This window comes from Arvicanthis niloticus, chromosome 24 (genome assembly GCF_011762505.2).
Source record: "Arvicanthis niloticus isolate mArvNil1 chromosome 24, mArvNil1.pat.X, whole genome shotgun sequence".
Lineage (NCBI taxonomy): Eukaryota > Metazoa > Chordata > Mammalia > Rodentia > Muridae > Arvicanthis > Arvicanthis niloticus.
The window spans coordinates 40,863,331-40,878,623 of NC_133432.1; the positions used below are offsets into that span (position 1 = coordinate 40,863,331).

General features: G+C 46.5%; 1 protein-coding gene across 3 annotated transcripts in view; it reads right to left on the reverse strand.

The window, feature by feature from the left end:
• Positions 1-15,293, reverse strand: part of LOC143438197 (cilia- and flagella-associated protein 337-like) — a 69,094-nt gene that overhangs the window by 14,179 nt on the left and 39,622 nt on the right. For 2 of the 3 annotated variants that reach the window (XM_076923854.1, XM_076923853.1), the window contains exons 9-10: positions 12,629-12,674; positions 3,491-3,537 (exon numbers count right to left, since the gene is read on the reverse strand). In XM_076923854.1, the coding sequence (XP_076779969.1) occupies positions 3,491-3,537; positions 12,629-12,674 (93 nt within the window). Of the gene's footprint in view, positions 1-3,490; positions 3,538-10,189; positions 10,979-12,628; positions 12,675-15,293 lie in introns of those variants that run through there. The other variant, XM_076923856.1, reaches the window with a different exon arrangement.

Genomic DNA, 15,293 nt, shown 5'->3' on the forward strand with positions numbered 1-15,293 from the left:
GAAAGTTTACCCCTCTTGCCCAAGGCTCCGCCACGGGATAGGCTCATCTAGCTGCCCATCAGTGTGGGCGATCCCTGATCTCCCATCTATTGAGCATGCCATTTCCTCTCGCAACATTTCAAGGACCAACCAGAGGCCCCAGCAAAAGCATGTGAGTGGGGATTGTTAAGGCCTGAGCTGGGCAGCTGCACAGTCAGCCGGCCTCTATGCAGGTTCTGCATCCTCTGGCTCAGGAAAGCAAGCATCAAACATGCTCAAAACAAACTGCATCTATACTGAACATAGAGTCTTCTTGCCAGCGTTCGGTAAAAAACCCAGGATAACAACCAACTATTTGCATACCATTTTCATCCCGTCAAGTATTACATGTTACCCGAAGACAGTTTAAAGCACAGAAGAGAGCATAGAAGAGGCCCTATCAAATAGTATATGCCTTAAACATGAGTCCCTGCATATGTTGGTATGGACTGTCCTGGAAACCAGAACACTGGGGGGAGGAGGGGGTTTACCCTTAGCTTGTGGCTATATGGTGATTTTTGGCAATCTTTCCTTTTTGTTTGAAAAAAGGCCTTTAGCAAACTTGGAAGACAAGCTCATTTCTGACTTGTGCTTTCTGAGCCACTTTAGGAGACCATCTCCAGTTTCCAAGAAGCAAGCCAGTGATTCTGAGAGTTTTTGGTACAATGCTTTATACTCCCAATGGGTCACGTGCTTCTAGCCACTCACCCAGGAACTCTGGATTTGTAAATGGAACACACACACACACACACACACACACACACACACTACACACTACACACCAGTTAAATTTTAAATGCCTTGGCTAAGGCTACCTCAAAGGCTGGGCACACCTAAACCTTCCTCTGCTACCCCAAGCCCAATGGGGAAGTGGCCAGAGGCCACCCATACTAATTCTTACATGGCTGTTTGGCTCTCTCTGCTGCAGCTCTTTTCTCTAGTCTCCCACAGCACCCTAATCTGGGCAACTCTAAGGGTTCCACCCTGTCTCCCTTTGCACAACCATTGGCCGCTGGCATCTTTATTGATCAATCAAAAACCAATCGGGGACAAGGACCTTTAGCATTTAGTCATGCAGATTCCCAACTGAATCAAAGCCTTAGAACTAATCTCCAACAACCCAGTCTTCAGGTATGGGTTTGTCTCCCAAGTCCTAACCTCAAAACATCTTGTATCACCTCATTAGTTTAGCGGGTCTTTCCTCCTGAATGTATCTGAATTACCTTCTTCAAATCTAAACCAGCTCTGGGTAGATGGTAATGTTTTCTGGGTAATCCTGCAGGACTCAGAGGCAGGGGAAGTCCCTGCCAGGGACCACACCTTTGGACTGGTGTGCCATATAGTGTGTATGTAGAGAATTCCCCAAAGGCTTAGTGTACTGACATCTTTGTCCAACTGGTGGGAGGTGATAGAACCTTGAAGCCATGAGGTTTAGAGGGAGGAAGTTACATCATTGGAAGGATGCTTTGGAAGGGATATTGAGATCCCAGCCCCTCCTCTTCCTCTCTCCTTTTTTGGAAGCTACCAGAAGATGGTACTGTGTCCCCATGGGCTATAAGCAATAGGCAAAGTGATCAAGGGCTGAAATTACCCAATGGAGCAAAAAGAACCCATTTCTCTTTTAAGTTGTCTATCTTGGGTATGTTGTCTTGGTGCTAGAGAGCTGACACACACCATCCCTGCCTTTGTAACTGTGAACTGAGACCCTGCTAAAAGACAGGCACATTTGGTGGTAAGAAAGGTGCTGGGTGTGACTTGTGCCATGGGCATTGCAGAGGAGGGCTCTGAGCTGTGATCTGGGACGCCTTCTGAAAGAGACAGGATTAGATCCCAGGACTGTTGGAGAGAAACATTCGGAATGATGGGGTGGGAGAAAGGTGAGTAAAGGTGGCTCTGTGACTGGCCTCTGAAACACAGGCTTTGTCTGTCTGAATGAGAAATGAGAATCTCCCAGCCTGCTGTGATGCCTCCCCCACCATTGTGGACCCTACCCCAACCCCAGAACCATAAGCCAAAATAAACTCTCTTTTTCCACAAGTTGCTTTCATTCATGGTGTCTTATCACAGCATCAGAAAAGGGACTAATACGCTAGGTCTTCTGCATGGTCTTTTTCTTTGTGTTTCCCCCACTTGGCTGTTTGGCTGTAGGAGAGGTTTGGTGTCTGCGTCACCACATGGAGGCTGTCCACCAAATACATCTATCACTTGGACAATTGCTTGAACTAAGACTTGAATAGCAAGAAAGTTTTCGTTGTGAAAACTCGCTGAACTGGGAGATGTTTGCTACACTCTTAGTGTCCTATCACTGTGAAGAGACAACATGAACAAGGCAACTCTTATAAAGGCCAGGACTGGCTCAGTTTCAGAGGTTTAGCCCGCTATCATCATGGTAGGAAGCATCGTGGTGTGCAGGCAGACATGGTGCTGGAAAGGTAGCTGAGACTTCTACATCTGGATTGGCAAACAGTAGCAAGAGAAAAACACCTAGCCTAACTTTAGCGTTTGAAACCTCAGAGCCCACTGCCAGTGACAAACTTTCTCCAATAAGGCCACACCCACTCCAACAAGGCCACACCCACTCCAACAAGGCCACACCCACTCCAACAAGGCCACACCCACTCCAACAAGCCACACCTCCTAATCCCTGTCAAGTAGCCCCACTGCCAAACGACCAGGCATTAAAATCTATGAGCCTATGGGGGCCATTCCTGTTCAAAATACTACACACAGCCTGCTCATCTTGAGTTATACTACACACAGCTAATTATCTGGTCCTCTGGATATTTCATGCTTACTTGAAATACCCATCTTGATATTTTTTTGTATTACTGATTTTATTATCATTTGCTTTGTTATATGGAGAACCGTTTCTTGAATAGATGAACGAATCCAGCTTTGGAGGCACGTTTGGTATTGTAGTCATGTCAGGAGAATGAGGGCAAAGCTGAGAAATGAATATGGAACAGAGCAAGAGTGTGAAGTGGGAAAGTGAGCCTAAGAAAATTAGAAAAGATAAAGCCAAGCCCCCGAGCCTCCAGCATGTGTGCGCGTGCACACGTGTGTGCGTGCACGTGTGTGCATGTGTGCAGGTTCATATCTCCGTGTGTGTATGTGTGTGTGTATGTGTGTAGTCAGAGGCTGACATTAGGTATATTTCTACCTTTTTCAGAGGCAGGGCTTTTCACTGAACATGAGGCTCAGTTAAGGTAGACTGGCCAGCTGGCCTTGTCCAGGGTTTTACCAGTCTCCATTCCAACTCCGCTGCTGGACTGCTGCATCCAGCTTTTATGTGGGTGCTGGGAATCTAAACTCAGGTCCCCACATTTGAACAATAAACACTATACCCAGTGAACATTTGGTTGAGTCTTTTACCCTATGATGACACGTCTACAAAATATTGTGAAAAAAACTTTTCCTTCAAAAACATACGGCTCCACTTCTTCCGCAATTGCATTTAAACTTCAATATTTACCTCAGTAGTTCACCTACAGATGCCCAAACCAGAATGTTCACATATCCCTGCAATCAATTTGAAAAAGAAAGAAAAGAATGAGCGAAAACTCAACATGTCCCACTTGTTCCACGAGTGCTACAAGCATGCACTCCCAGCAGAGACAGCAACCAGCACTTCTTCATGGGAAAGGAGTGTGTGACTTTGCAGACGCCACCCCTCCCCCCCGAGCATATGGGATGTCACACACAGACACTGGGTCGCTATAACCTTGAGTGGGACATGAGCTCAGCCAGACTGCACCTGTCCAAGTGTCAGGCCTCAGAGTCACAGGGCACTAGAGAACTTTGATCATTTCAGCACATGCAACACACTGAGCAGTGTCCCAGAATACATTTGATATGGTGAGAAACTCTGGCAAGGTGTGTACAATAACGGTGTAACTATATTTTAATTTCAAAAAGAAAAAAAACAACAACAACAAAATACCCTTCCTGCCATGGGGGTATCTAACAGAATCTGTGTATTGCCGGTGTGGGGAGGGGCGCTAGCATTTTCCAATATTCAGTATTTCCAATATTCATTCATCGATGCATTGTATATTTTGTTGCATCAAATTCCCACAATAATCTTGTAGGATTTATGAACATGGTGGTGCACACATGTAACCTGAGAACTCAGGAGACCGAGACAGAAGAACAGTGATGAGTTCAAGTTTAGACTGGACGTCAAAATGAGACATTGTTTAAAAAAAAAAAAAAAACACCAATAATGATGACGATGTCATTTGGCTGCCAATTTTATGATTTCTGCTTTGTTTTTTTTCTCCAAGATGGGGAAAGTGAGGTTGAATGATGTACACAAGGCAATGGAAGTAGTAATTTCCAGAGCAGGGCCACACTGGGGGGTCTTTGAGTTCAGACAGATGAACTTAAGAAGCCAGAATCTTGGCTGAATGAGAACAGGTTGGTTTCTTGGTGGTTTATATTATTTCTCTCTCTCTCTCTCTCTCTCTCTCTCTCTCTCTCTCTCTCTCTCTCTCTCCCTTCCCCCTTCCCTCCCTTTCTCTTTCTTTCTTTTCTTTTCAAAGACTTATTCATTTTATGTATATAAGTATCTGCATATACACCTGCATGTCAGAAGGGAGCATCAGATCCCAGGACAGATGGTTGTGAACCAACATGTGGTTCCTGGGAATCGAACTCAGGACCTCTGGGAGAGTAGACAGTACTCTTAACTGCTGAGCCATCTCTCCAGCCCTTGTGTCATTTTCTTGATAGACCACTGTGGTGGTTTGAATATGCTTGGCCCATTAGGAGGTGAGGCCTTGTTGGAGGAGATGTAACCTTGTCAGAGGAAGTGTGTCATTGTGGAGGTGGGGTTTGGGGTCTCAAATCTGGCCAGTATGAGCCAGACTTTTCTCTTGGCTGCCCAAGGGAGTCTCCTGGTGGCCTTCAGATCAAGATGTAGAACTCTCAGCTCCTTCTCCAGTACCACATCTGCCTACACGCTCCCAGGCTTCCTGCCATGATGATAATAGACTGGACCTCTGAAACTGAAAGCCAGCCCCAATTAAATATTTTCCTTTATAAGAGTTACCTCAGTCATGTTGTCCCTTCAGAGCAATGAAACCTTAACCGAGACTACTACCCACTCTGGGTGCATGGATTCCTAGTCTGCTTGGCTTTTTAAAACCCAAGCATGACATACCCCTGAAAGCCCATCTCTTATGTAAGATTATTCTGGTGTGTAATCTATTAATGGGATTTCGTCAGCATCTGTGGGTCTTTCACCTCCTCCTTATGCCATTACACTGTCACTATGTACTCATTCTCTAAATAGGAATCTCCACCCCTTCCCCTCCATGGACCTCTCCTCCAAATCAACAGCAAGGCCCTGCTGTGCACCTCTCTCTAGAGCCCTGCCACCTGGCTTCTCCCCCAACTCTTCTCAAGATGGCTCCACTCCTCCATTCCACATCCATTCAGATGCTTCTGAATGACATCTTCTCAATGACTGTCTCCCTCAGCTAGCGATCCACCCCCTCACACCTCAGCACTTCTTGGCCCCATGGTTGCAGAGGCACCTCGCTTCTCTTAGCTCCTCTCTTGTTGGGGTCTCAGGGGTTTGTAGCTTCACTGCAACACTGAGTCATTTCAGTTCAATGCTCTGGGTCCCCTTGCAGGATTTTTTTTTCTTAATTTAAAAAACCATAGAGCTGTCTTCCCTAAACCAGTGGTGTTCACATCTGTGTGGCTCCCATGAGCCCCTGGGACTTGCGCCTTCCCATGGATCCCTAAGCTTGCCCTTCACTTCACTCTGAACACGTATAAAGCCAAACAGATGGCCCCTATTGCAGCCAGTCGGGAAGCTCTGTGACTTCATCAGCTTCCAAAGGCTTGTCATTCTCTTGGTATCCTAGGGACCTATGCTTGGAACATGGCAGGCAAAGCAACCGACTTGGTTGTTCTAAAAAGCTACCTTCTCCTTCCCTTCTCTCTCCTGTCTGGTGTGGGTATGGGTGCCAGTCAGATGTGGCTGGTTTGGAAGGGAATTCCAGCTCCAATGCCTCCCATTCATCCTCTGGTTAACTCCACTGAACACCGCATCCATCTGACCTGGGGTGATGACTGGCCTTGGGCCCCATCTCCTAGCTTCCATCCTCTCCAGTGACCTATTTGTTCACCCATACCAATGCAAAACTCTCTGCTGCTTTCCTGCAAGAAAGCAAGATGGCAGCCTGTTACCAGCTAGACCATGTTGAGACCCTTTAAAGACCTTGGCCTGTAAGCCTCCACCAATGGGACCCTTCAACTTGTTCACCATTTCCACTCTTGTGCTCTGAACTTGAGCTTCCTTCCAGTCCGTCTCGCTGACCACTTCCTTCCCTACCCACCATGGCTGTGCCTGGTCTATGAGGTGCCATTCACTGGCCACCCTCTCCCTATCTGGAGTTGGTACTTGAGGTATGGAGTTGGTTCATAAAGCTCTCCTTCCTTGCTCCAGTCCAGTGACTACTTTCTCTGTGCCAGTACTGAGGATCGCCATCCCATACCTGATTTTATTAGTGTTAGCACGTTAGCATTCCTTCTAGGTTCCGCCCAACAGTTACCTAGCAACAGCCAGGTAGGAGCCTGGGTTGCTATAAAAAGAACAGTTTGGCCTCTCTTCACTCTCTCTGACCTTTTTCTTTCTCTCTCCCTCTGGCCTCTCCTTCCCTCCCCGCCTCTTTCTCTGTCCCCTCTCTTTCTCTACCTCTACACTTTTCTCAACAGACCCCTAAGTAGGATAACATCTTACTATACGTAGTCACTAATTCAGTTACTTCTAAAAATAATCCAAAGAGGTAAATGTTTCCTTCTGAGGGGATGAAGGCAACCTTGGCCCAAATCATATTAGCATTTGACACCAAGTCTGAGTCTTTACTAGTCACTAAAATATACATCCGTTATTTTAAAAAAAATCTTCCCAAAGGCTTTGATTGCAAAGCACACTTATTGTGGGATCCTCCCCCGCCCCCCTTAAAGGGCCTGGTGAGGTCCTGAACACATGATATGCCTTTGATCCACTCACTGATTTGAGCTTCTGGCTTCCAGACTTAATAATACCATGACCCCAGATGAGCAATTTATGGAAACAACAGTCATTTGCCCTGGTCAATGAAAGATGATAAACCGCACCAGGACAAAGTGACCGGCAACATCCTGGTAAGAAACCTTCTCAGCCTCTGTGGGCTCCTTTTTTCTCTTTCCTCTTTTGGAAGTAGAAAACCCAGATCAGACACTTGAGAACTCATCGCTATTCTGCAGTCAGGTTGCTTCCAACTCCCTGATTCAAACCACCCCAGGGGGGGATTGTGACATTACCTGCTAAGGATTCTAACTCATCTTTCCAGCCTGTCAAACAACAGCCTTCCCTCAGCAGAGAGCTGAGGTCCCTACCAGACTGGCAGGATGAGTGAGCATTTACCGTCCCCCACCCCCACCCCACGCCCCCAACCCCAGACTCCGCGCCAGGACCCCGGGTGCTTTTCTATGGGGTAATATTTACAGTGCTGGATGGCTGGGCCCTGTGGAGCTTAATGGGCTTCGTAATAAAGGCAGGCTTCATTAAGACAGAGAGCGCGGGACGTGGTGCCCTTGCTTTGGAGGAGAGGACAGCCCAGCACAAGACGAATGCTCCCCCTCTGCTTGGAAATCATGCAGGTCAAGTGCCTTGTCACGCATTAACGGTCTTTTAAGTTGCTAGGCAGATCGAGAGGGGCCGCGCGGATAAACCAAGGCGGAGGAATTATGCGATCCATCCTGGTAGCAAAAACGCCGCAACACAGAGCTGCCTTTAAACAAAGTAATTTCCTAAATGAGCGGCTGGCGCTTTTCCAGATGGCCAGTGTGACACGGGCTGGGATGAATTCTTTCTTCAATCACGCATTTGTCTGGACTGAGACATGAAAGGCCAGGTTAGAGGCACTGCGGTGGCTGCTGTAGCTTTGAAGCCCTCACATAAAACTCTCCTGGTGTGGAACCCGGCAGCTCCAGTGAGGCAGCGGGAGCGGGTGCCTTTGGCGTTGGTGCTTGGGATGCTACTAAGACAACTGCTTCTAAGCGGGATGACAGCCAGCTCAGAACAGGGCTTCTCTGTCTGCCTACCGCATCACTTCACACCAGGTCTCTGGGCAGATGAGCTTAGTACCAGATGAAACTGTAGTTGAAGGCTAAGAAGCAGACATGTTGTATTTTTAAATATGAATTATTAAAAATTACTTAAAATCATTTCCATAAGTTTTGTCTCTTTCCCCCCTCAGTTCTGAAGACCGAACCCAGAACCTTATACATGTTAGGTAAGCATTGGACCATTGAGGTATACACCAGACCTCTAGGTCAGCTTGACAATGCCCAAGATAGATGGGAAAAAATCCACCTTAATTTTAATTTAGATTTAATGGAAGATGTCAATAAGATCCTAGCTTTCAGATACGGTCTCTCTCAGCTGTGTCCTCTTCCCACTAAATTGTATCTAGGTTTGAGGACTTTATGCAAACAATGATGATCATTCCGTCCTGGGACTTCAAGGTCCATGAAACACAATGACTGACTGAAACCAGGTGATCTGGAGCCACCCGAGGGGCATGGGTAACATCACGCATGGGTGGCAATGGGGTTAAATAAATAAATAAATAAATAAGCAACTTTACCAACTAGTTTCACTGTGCCAGGCAAACTTGATTTGGATTGGAGGGAATTCTTCAGCGGCCCTTGGGATTTCTGTTGCGTTATTAAGCAGCCTAGCCCCACCCCACGGCGGAAGCCACTGGCCAGACAGTAGCTTTCCCCTTCACACTGTGCCTCCGCTCGGCTTCGGTTCATTTCTGACTCAAGAGGAAAAGTTTAAAACAATGAGTCACCAGTAGAAGCTTCCGTGGCACGCTAGGGGAAACTACAGTTTGCTGAGGAAGGGTCCCCCAAAGCACCTAGAGCACTGTGGTTTCGGATCTTCACAGGGTGGAAAATTTTGTTGCCTGAGTTCTGTTTCCTGTGCATGCGCGAATGGTTTCCTCTTCTAGAAGTTTCCTATCAGGGGGGCTAACTGGCCCACAGTCAGCCCGATGTAAAGATGTAAACAAATGCACTCAAGTAAGACGCTGGGGAGGAGGGTAGCATGCTTTTCTGACTGTCTCACCCAGATATCACTGTCTGTGACCAGATCGGCCTGACCCATCACTGTCTTCTCAGGTTCCTCAACAGGGTCACAAATCCCAGAACATTGTCTGAGGGATAATGTTCTCAAAGCATCCTTCCTTACGTACAGGTGAAAGCTGACCCACATGCGGCACTGCCTTAGGGTGTGGTTGGGTTGGTCCAGACTTTCTCCACAAAGGTCTGGATGGCATCAGTCCTGGCTACTAGAAAGAAGTTGGTACAGCCCACAGAGTCACAGGGAGGAGAGAACAAGATAGGCACTGAATTCCAGCATAGTTCCATTTTAAAAATATCCTAGCAATAGGAAAATGGTGTAGAAACTGTAAAAGTTATGTACTGATAGGTTGGGGAGGTGGCTCAGTGGTTAGAGGACACTGGCAGCTCTTCCAGAGGACCAGGTTCAGCTCCCAGAACGCACAGGACATTATTCAGCTCCAGCAGTAACTCCATTTCCAAGGGATCTGGCACTCTCTCCTGGCTTCTACAGGCCCTTCATGGATGTGTGCACAGACACGCATCAGGCAAAACACCACACAAATAAAATAAAAGGTTTTTAAAAGTTATGTATTCGTTTAGGGCTGGTGAGATAGCTCATTATCTAAAGACGCTTGCCACAAGCCTGACAAGCCTGAGGTGGAAGGAGAGAATGGACTCCTGCAAATTGTCCTCTGACTACCTTGTTCTTGGATGTACACACACACACACACACACACTTAAAAATGTAATTTAAAAAAAAAAATAACAAATTAAGTCTTTTTTTCTAATGAAGCAGATTTCTCTCTCTCTCTCTTTCTTTCTTTCTTTCTTTCTTTCTTTCTTTCTTTCTTTCTTTCTTTTTTTTTTTTTTTGGACAGGGTTTCTCTGTGTAGCCCTGGCTGTCCTGGAACTCACTCTGTAGACCAGGCTGGCCTCGAACTCAGAAATCTGCCTGCCTCTGCCTCCCAAGTGCTGGGATCAAAGGCGTGCGCCACCACCACCCGGCAGCAGATCTTTTAATAAACTTATTGTGGCACAGCCAAGTACTGTTGGCAGTCGTCTTTTAATGCATGCTTTGAGCCTTAGCTCTGCAGACACTACAGGACACTCACTCAGGAAGCAACCTTCACAAGTGTGGTGATAAAGAAGGTCCCTTGTGGCAAATGTGGCTCCCCTTATGCTAAGTATGACTGGGTCCCTAGTGTCATGGCTCCAGGACAATAAAGAACTATGCAAATCGTGAAGCCTCTGAAATCTACCAGAGCAGGGTCAGGAGACAGATTAGATGACAAAGCAGGCTCGGTTACTACCTCTGTCTTACAAATAATCTTGTCTCTCTTTTGTATAACCCTGAAGCTCAGCGAAATGCCAACCTGAGATACTTAACACTACATTCGTTTTAAACCTTATCCCAGACTAAAAACAAATTTTTTTTGAATGATCATCAAATGAGGTCTTAAATATGGTTTGAAAACGCCACGACTTTTTAACATTCAAACGGAGCTCTGCAAAGTCACCCGTGATTGACATTTTATTTCATCTCAGGGCTGCTAATTAAGAGGCACAGATACGAGCAGCAGAGAAGAAATCAGCAGGAGCTGCAAGCCATTCTTAAAATAAAACGCAACCTCGATTTGCTTAAATCCTTAATCAGAACACACTGGGTGCCTATCATGTCATTCACATAGATTCCACTAGGGGGCAGTGGATGATTGCGTCTCCAACAGGAAGGCGCTCGCGATGACTGCACTTCAAGTGTGGCAGGCTCTTCACACAATGATCAGAGCTGCAGTGGTGACAGGTAGGGAGCAACCAGTCATCGCTCCCATCGCGTCTGTCAGAAGGATAAGGTGAAATGGGTCATTTGCATTTTTAGCAATGAGCTTGCTTTCTAATGAGCAGCTCACGCTGCCTGGACCTGTTCTGGCTTCCCTCTCTGGCTTGCGCTGGAAGGCAGTAACCAGGCCAGCCCATACCCAGGAAAGCATCCAAGAAGAGGCAGAGGCAGGGAACTCCACTCACAGGGGCTGGCTGCCACAGGACACCGAGGACATAGAGAGGCTTCCCTCTGCCACACAGTCCTGCCAGCTTCCATTTGGGGAATTCCAGCCTGGAGGCTGTGCGGCCCAAATCCAAGGCACCATTCCTGTACTAGTCTTTATGAATAATGCTTCCTACAGCAGGGCAGCACATCGCTTGTCCCTGCTTCCACCACGTGGGGCTTGGGTTGCAGGTCTCTGTAGGATTAAATATGTCGTGTGCACGCATTCGTGTGTGTGTGTGTGTGTGTGTGTGTGTGTGTGTGTGTGTGTATGTGTGTGTCCTGTGTGCTCTCTCTCTCCTCCTAAGAAAAACCTCTGTGTGAAAACATTTCGAGTACCACAGAGAGAGAGTGCCTGAGAGAGACTGGGAAATTGGGGGATGAGGGGAGGGAATTCTACGCATGCTCCATTCCCTCCTGACCTGCCTAAATCAGCTCACCAGGAAGAGTCTAGAAAATCCAGTTATCCAGTCATGATTTGCGTTTGGGTCACTCAGTTTCCTCTGCTGGGGACTTCTGCATTTAAGCCTTATTTCTAATTGTGAAGCAAAACGCAGCTGAAGGATTTCTCTGTCTTGGCTGAGTGAAGACCCACCCGGGCAAAGCAATCTCCCTCCATCTTACCTCAGCATGACTCCAGGGATTTTAGATAGGGTCCTCTATTTCTAGCCTGTGTCTTCTAGCATCTGTGTAACAGAGACATTTTTATTTGTTTACTTGTGATCATTAAAGCCTGGAGCCAAGGGTGTCGACTAGTCACCCATCTCTGGAACACAGAACCTTGGGGAAACTGCGTGGCTGCACTGTACGTCAGTTTCTTCATTCTTATAAGTAGTCATGGTGACCTCTGCCTTGTGGGGTGTAGTGATGTCAATAGATAGTTCCAAACGCATCAGGCTCCTTAGTGAGCACAGTGGGTGTATTAGTGAACCCAACTTGTATGTTAGTAAGCACCACACACACTAGAGAACATCACACTCATGTTAAGGAGCAACATGTATACGTTAGGGAGGACTATGCACATGATAACAGCACCACTCACATGGTAGGAAGTGCCACAGATGTTATGGAGCACCACTCACATGTTGGGGAGCACCACTCACATGTTGGGGAGCACCACTCACATGTTAGGGAGCATCACTCACATGTTAGGGAACATCACTCACATATTGGGGAGCACCACTCACATGTTAGGGAGCATCACTCACATGTTGGGGAGCATCACTCACATGTTAGGGAGCACCACTCACATGTTAGGGAGCACCGCTCATGTATTCTCTGAGTGTTCCTGTTCTCATCCCACCTTGTTTCCCTATCTATTTTCCTTCTTGATCTGTCTCAGCCTCAAGACACAGATACTCCATAGGAGTAACCCCACTTCACCCCTGGAAAGCACAGTAGACATTATTCTGGTTCTTGACTCGGTGCAACCCCCACACCTACCTGGTCATCGCCATAAAGGATCAGACACTTGTCAGGCTCCATAGAGCTAAAGCAAAGACAGAAACACAAAACACCATCTTCAGACAGGGCACCGGGGGAACAGGAGCCGCCCAATGCCTCTGCCTCAAGCCTTATTTGTCACAGTCTTGGGAGCGCACTTGTTTGCCTGGATGTGAAGTGTCTTTTAGCTCTCTTTAATAATCTACTTCTGCTGTGCAGATTCATGACTTAAAAAAAAAAATTAAAAACCAGTGCAGCTGAGGAGCTGAGAGACCCATAGGGAGATGCCTGGCCAATAGGCTTTCTGAGTCAGTTATGTGCCATCTCACTGGCCTGGAAGGAGGCTTGGGAACTCCCCCAACATGGCCACCCACCCAACTGTCCCATTGGAAGAGGTGAAGGGAAGGGGAAATTCATTTGAGTGGCTGTCTACCTTCAGATGCCATCATGTGTTGGGGGCAACTAGAGTTTAGGGGAACAATCTCCTAATGGAGGAAGATTTGAGTAGGGCAGGGCTGTCTCAGGGCAGATGTGACAGGCAGAGAAGAAAGAGGGGGAACTTTGTAGGAGGACACAAAGCTGCATGACAAGCCCCAGAGCTGTGTACAGAACTCCCATAATGCTGTCTGAATAGGAAAAGGTAAAGTCACCAGCTACATCCATCCCAGAGTCATCCCATGGCCACGGCAAGGCTTGGTGGCCATGGCGTGGCTCCACTAAACGGTCATACATTAGTGAAAATCAGCTTTATTCAGTTCCACACAGAGAGAATGAAGGTGTCTCTTTCTTGGGTCAACCTCTGAGAACTGTCTGTCTCTGGAACACTTTAATTACAATCATTCTCGAAGATATTTTATAAACCTCGTGCTGAACGCTGTTTCTGTGCATTGCTGGAAATCTGGGCAGCTCAAGGAGAAAGATGGTGTTTGTTTCTTAAGATTGTCGAGGGTATTAAGGGCTATATTTTATTTATTGATTTTTATCTTTGTGTATATATTGTACTTTTTCTCTCTTCATGAACACATGTGCTGGAATCCTATTGTGTTCACTGTCTTCTGTCTTCACCACCGTAAGTACCTCTGATTCCTCTTTTGGACAGTGGTGTGATTACAGATGAAACCACGAATAACTACATTTTGCCTGTCCTAGATGTTCTGGTACCTTCGCCCTTTACTGCCTATAAAAATACAAAGTCCTGAAGCTCCATCCTTGTGGGTTCTGTTTCTCCTTTACCTTACCAGCCCGTGCTTGCAATCATTGTTTTTCTCACCCCACTATGATGAAGAAATTCTCCTGACTCACCATGGAACCACACGCCTTTAAATCCCAGTACTCAGTAGGACAAGCAGGTGAGCTCTGTGAGTTCCAGGTCAGCCTGGTCTACATATCAGGTTAGCCAGGGCTACACCATGAGACCCTATCTCAAAAAGAAATAATAATAATAATAATAATAATAATAATAATAATAATAATAATAATAATAAATAATAAACCAAAGGAATTTCTCTTGCATGTTCTTCTGGCATATAGCTTTAAAACCTTTAGGTCTTTGCCTTACTTGGACAATTTATTTATTTATTTATTTATTTATTTATTTATATTTTGTTAGCATGCAAGCATTAGCTTTTGTTATGACATTTTTTCCAAAAGAATTTTTTGCTTTGTTTTTTTTTTTTTTTTTCCTTTTCTCTTCTCCCTCATCCCCTTGCCTCCTCTGACCTCTGCATTTTCATGTCACCTGTGCCCGGAATTTACTGTCTGATATAACGCAGGGGCTTAATTTCTTCCCTAGATAATCTGTACTCATTTTGCTTCTTCGCTGTTGTGGTAAAACACTGACCCAAACCAATCTGGGCTTAGTTCAGCTTACAGATCATAGTCCAGGGACCTTGGAGGCAGGAACTTTACAAAGGCCATGGCGCAGGGGTTCTCAACCTGTGGGTCCCGACCCCCTTGGGTGTCACATATCAGATATACTGCATACCAGATAGTAACATAATGATTCAACAGTAGCAAGATTACAGTCATGAAGTAGCAACAAAAATAATTTTATGGTTTGGGGTGTCTTAGGGTTTCTATTCCTGTACAAAACATCATGACCAAGAAGCAAGCTGGGGAGGAAAGGGTTTATTCAGCTTACACTTCCATGTTGCCGTTCATCACCAAAGGAAGTCAGGACTGAAACTCAAGCAGGTCAGGATGCAGGAGCCATGGAGGGATGTTACTTACTGGCTTGCTTCCTCTGGCTTTCTCAGCTTGCTTTCTTATAGAACCCAAGACCACCAGCCCAGGGATGGCACCACCCACAATAGGCCCTCCCACCTTTGATCACTAATTGAGAAAATGCCTTACAGCTGGATCTCATGGAGGCATTTCCTCAAGGGAGGCTCCTCTCTCTGTGATAACTCCAGCTTGTGTCATGTTGATACACAAAACCAGCCAGTATGGGGGGCACTGGGGGGGGGGGAGTCATCATAACATGAGGAACTGTATCAAAGGGTCACAGCATGAGGAAGGTTGAGAACCACTGTCCTAGAGGCACTGTCCTAGAGGACACTGCTCTCTCTGGCTAGCACAGCCTGCTTTCTTAATACGTCCTAGACCCATCTGCCTTTGCACGGCATGGCCCACAGTGAGCTGGGCTCTTCTACATGAATTAGCAATG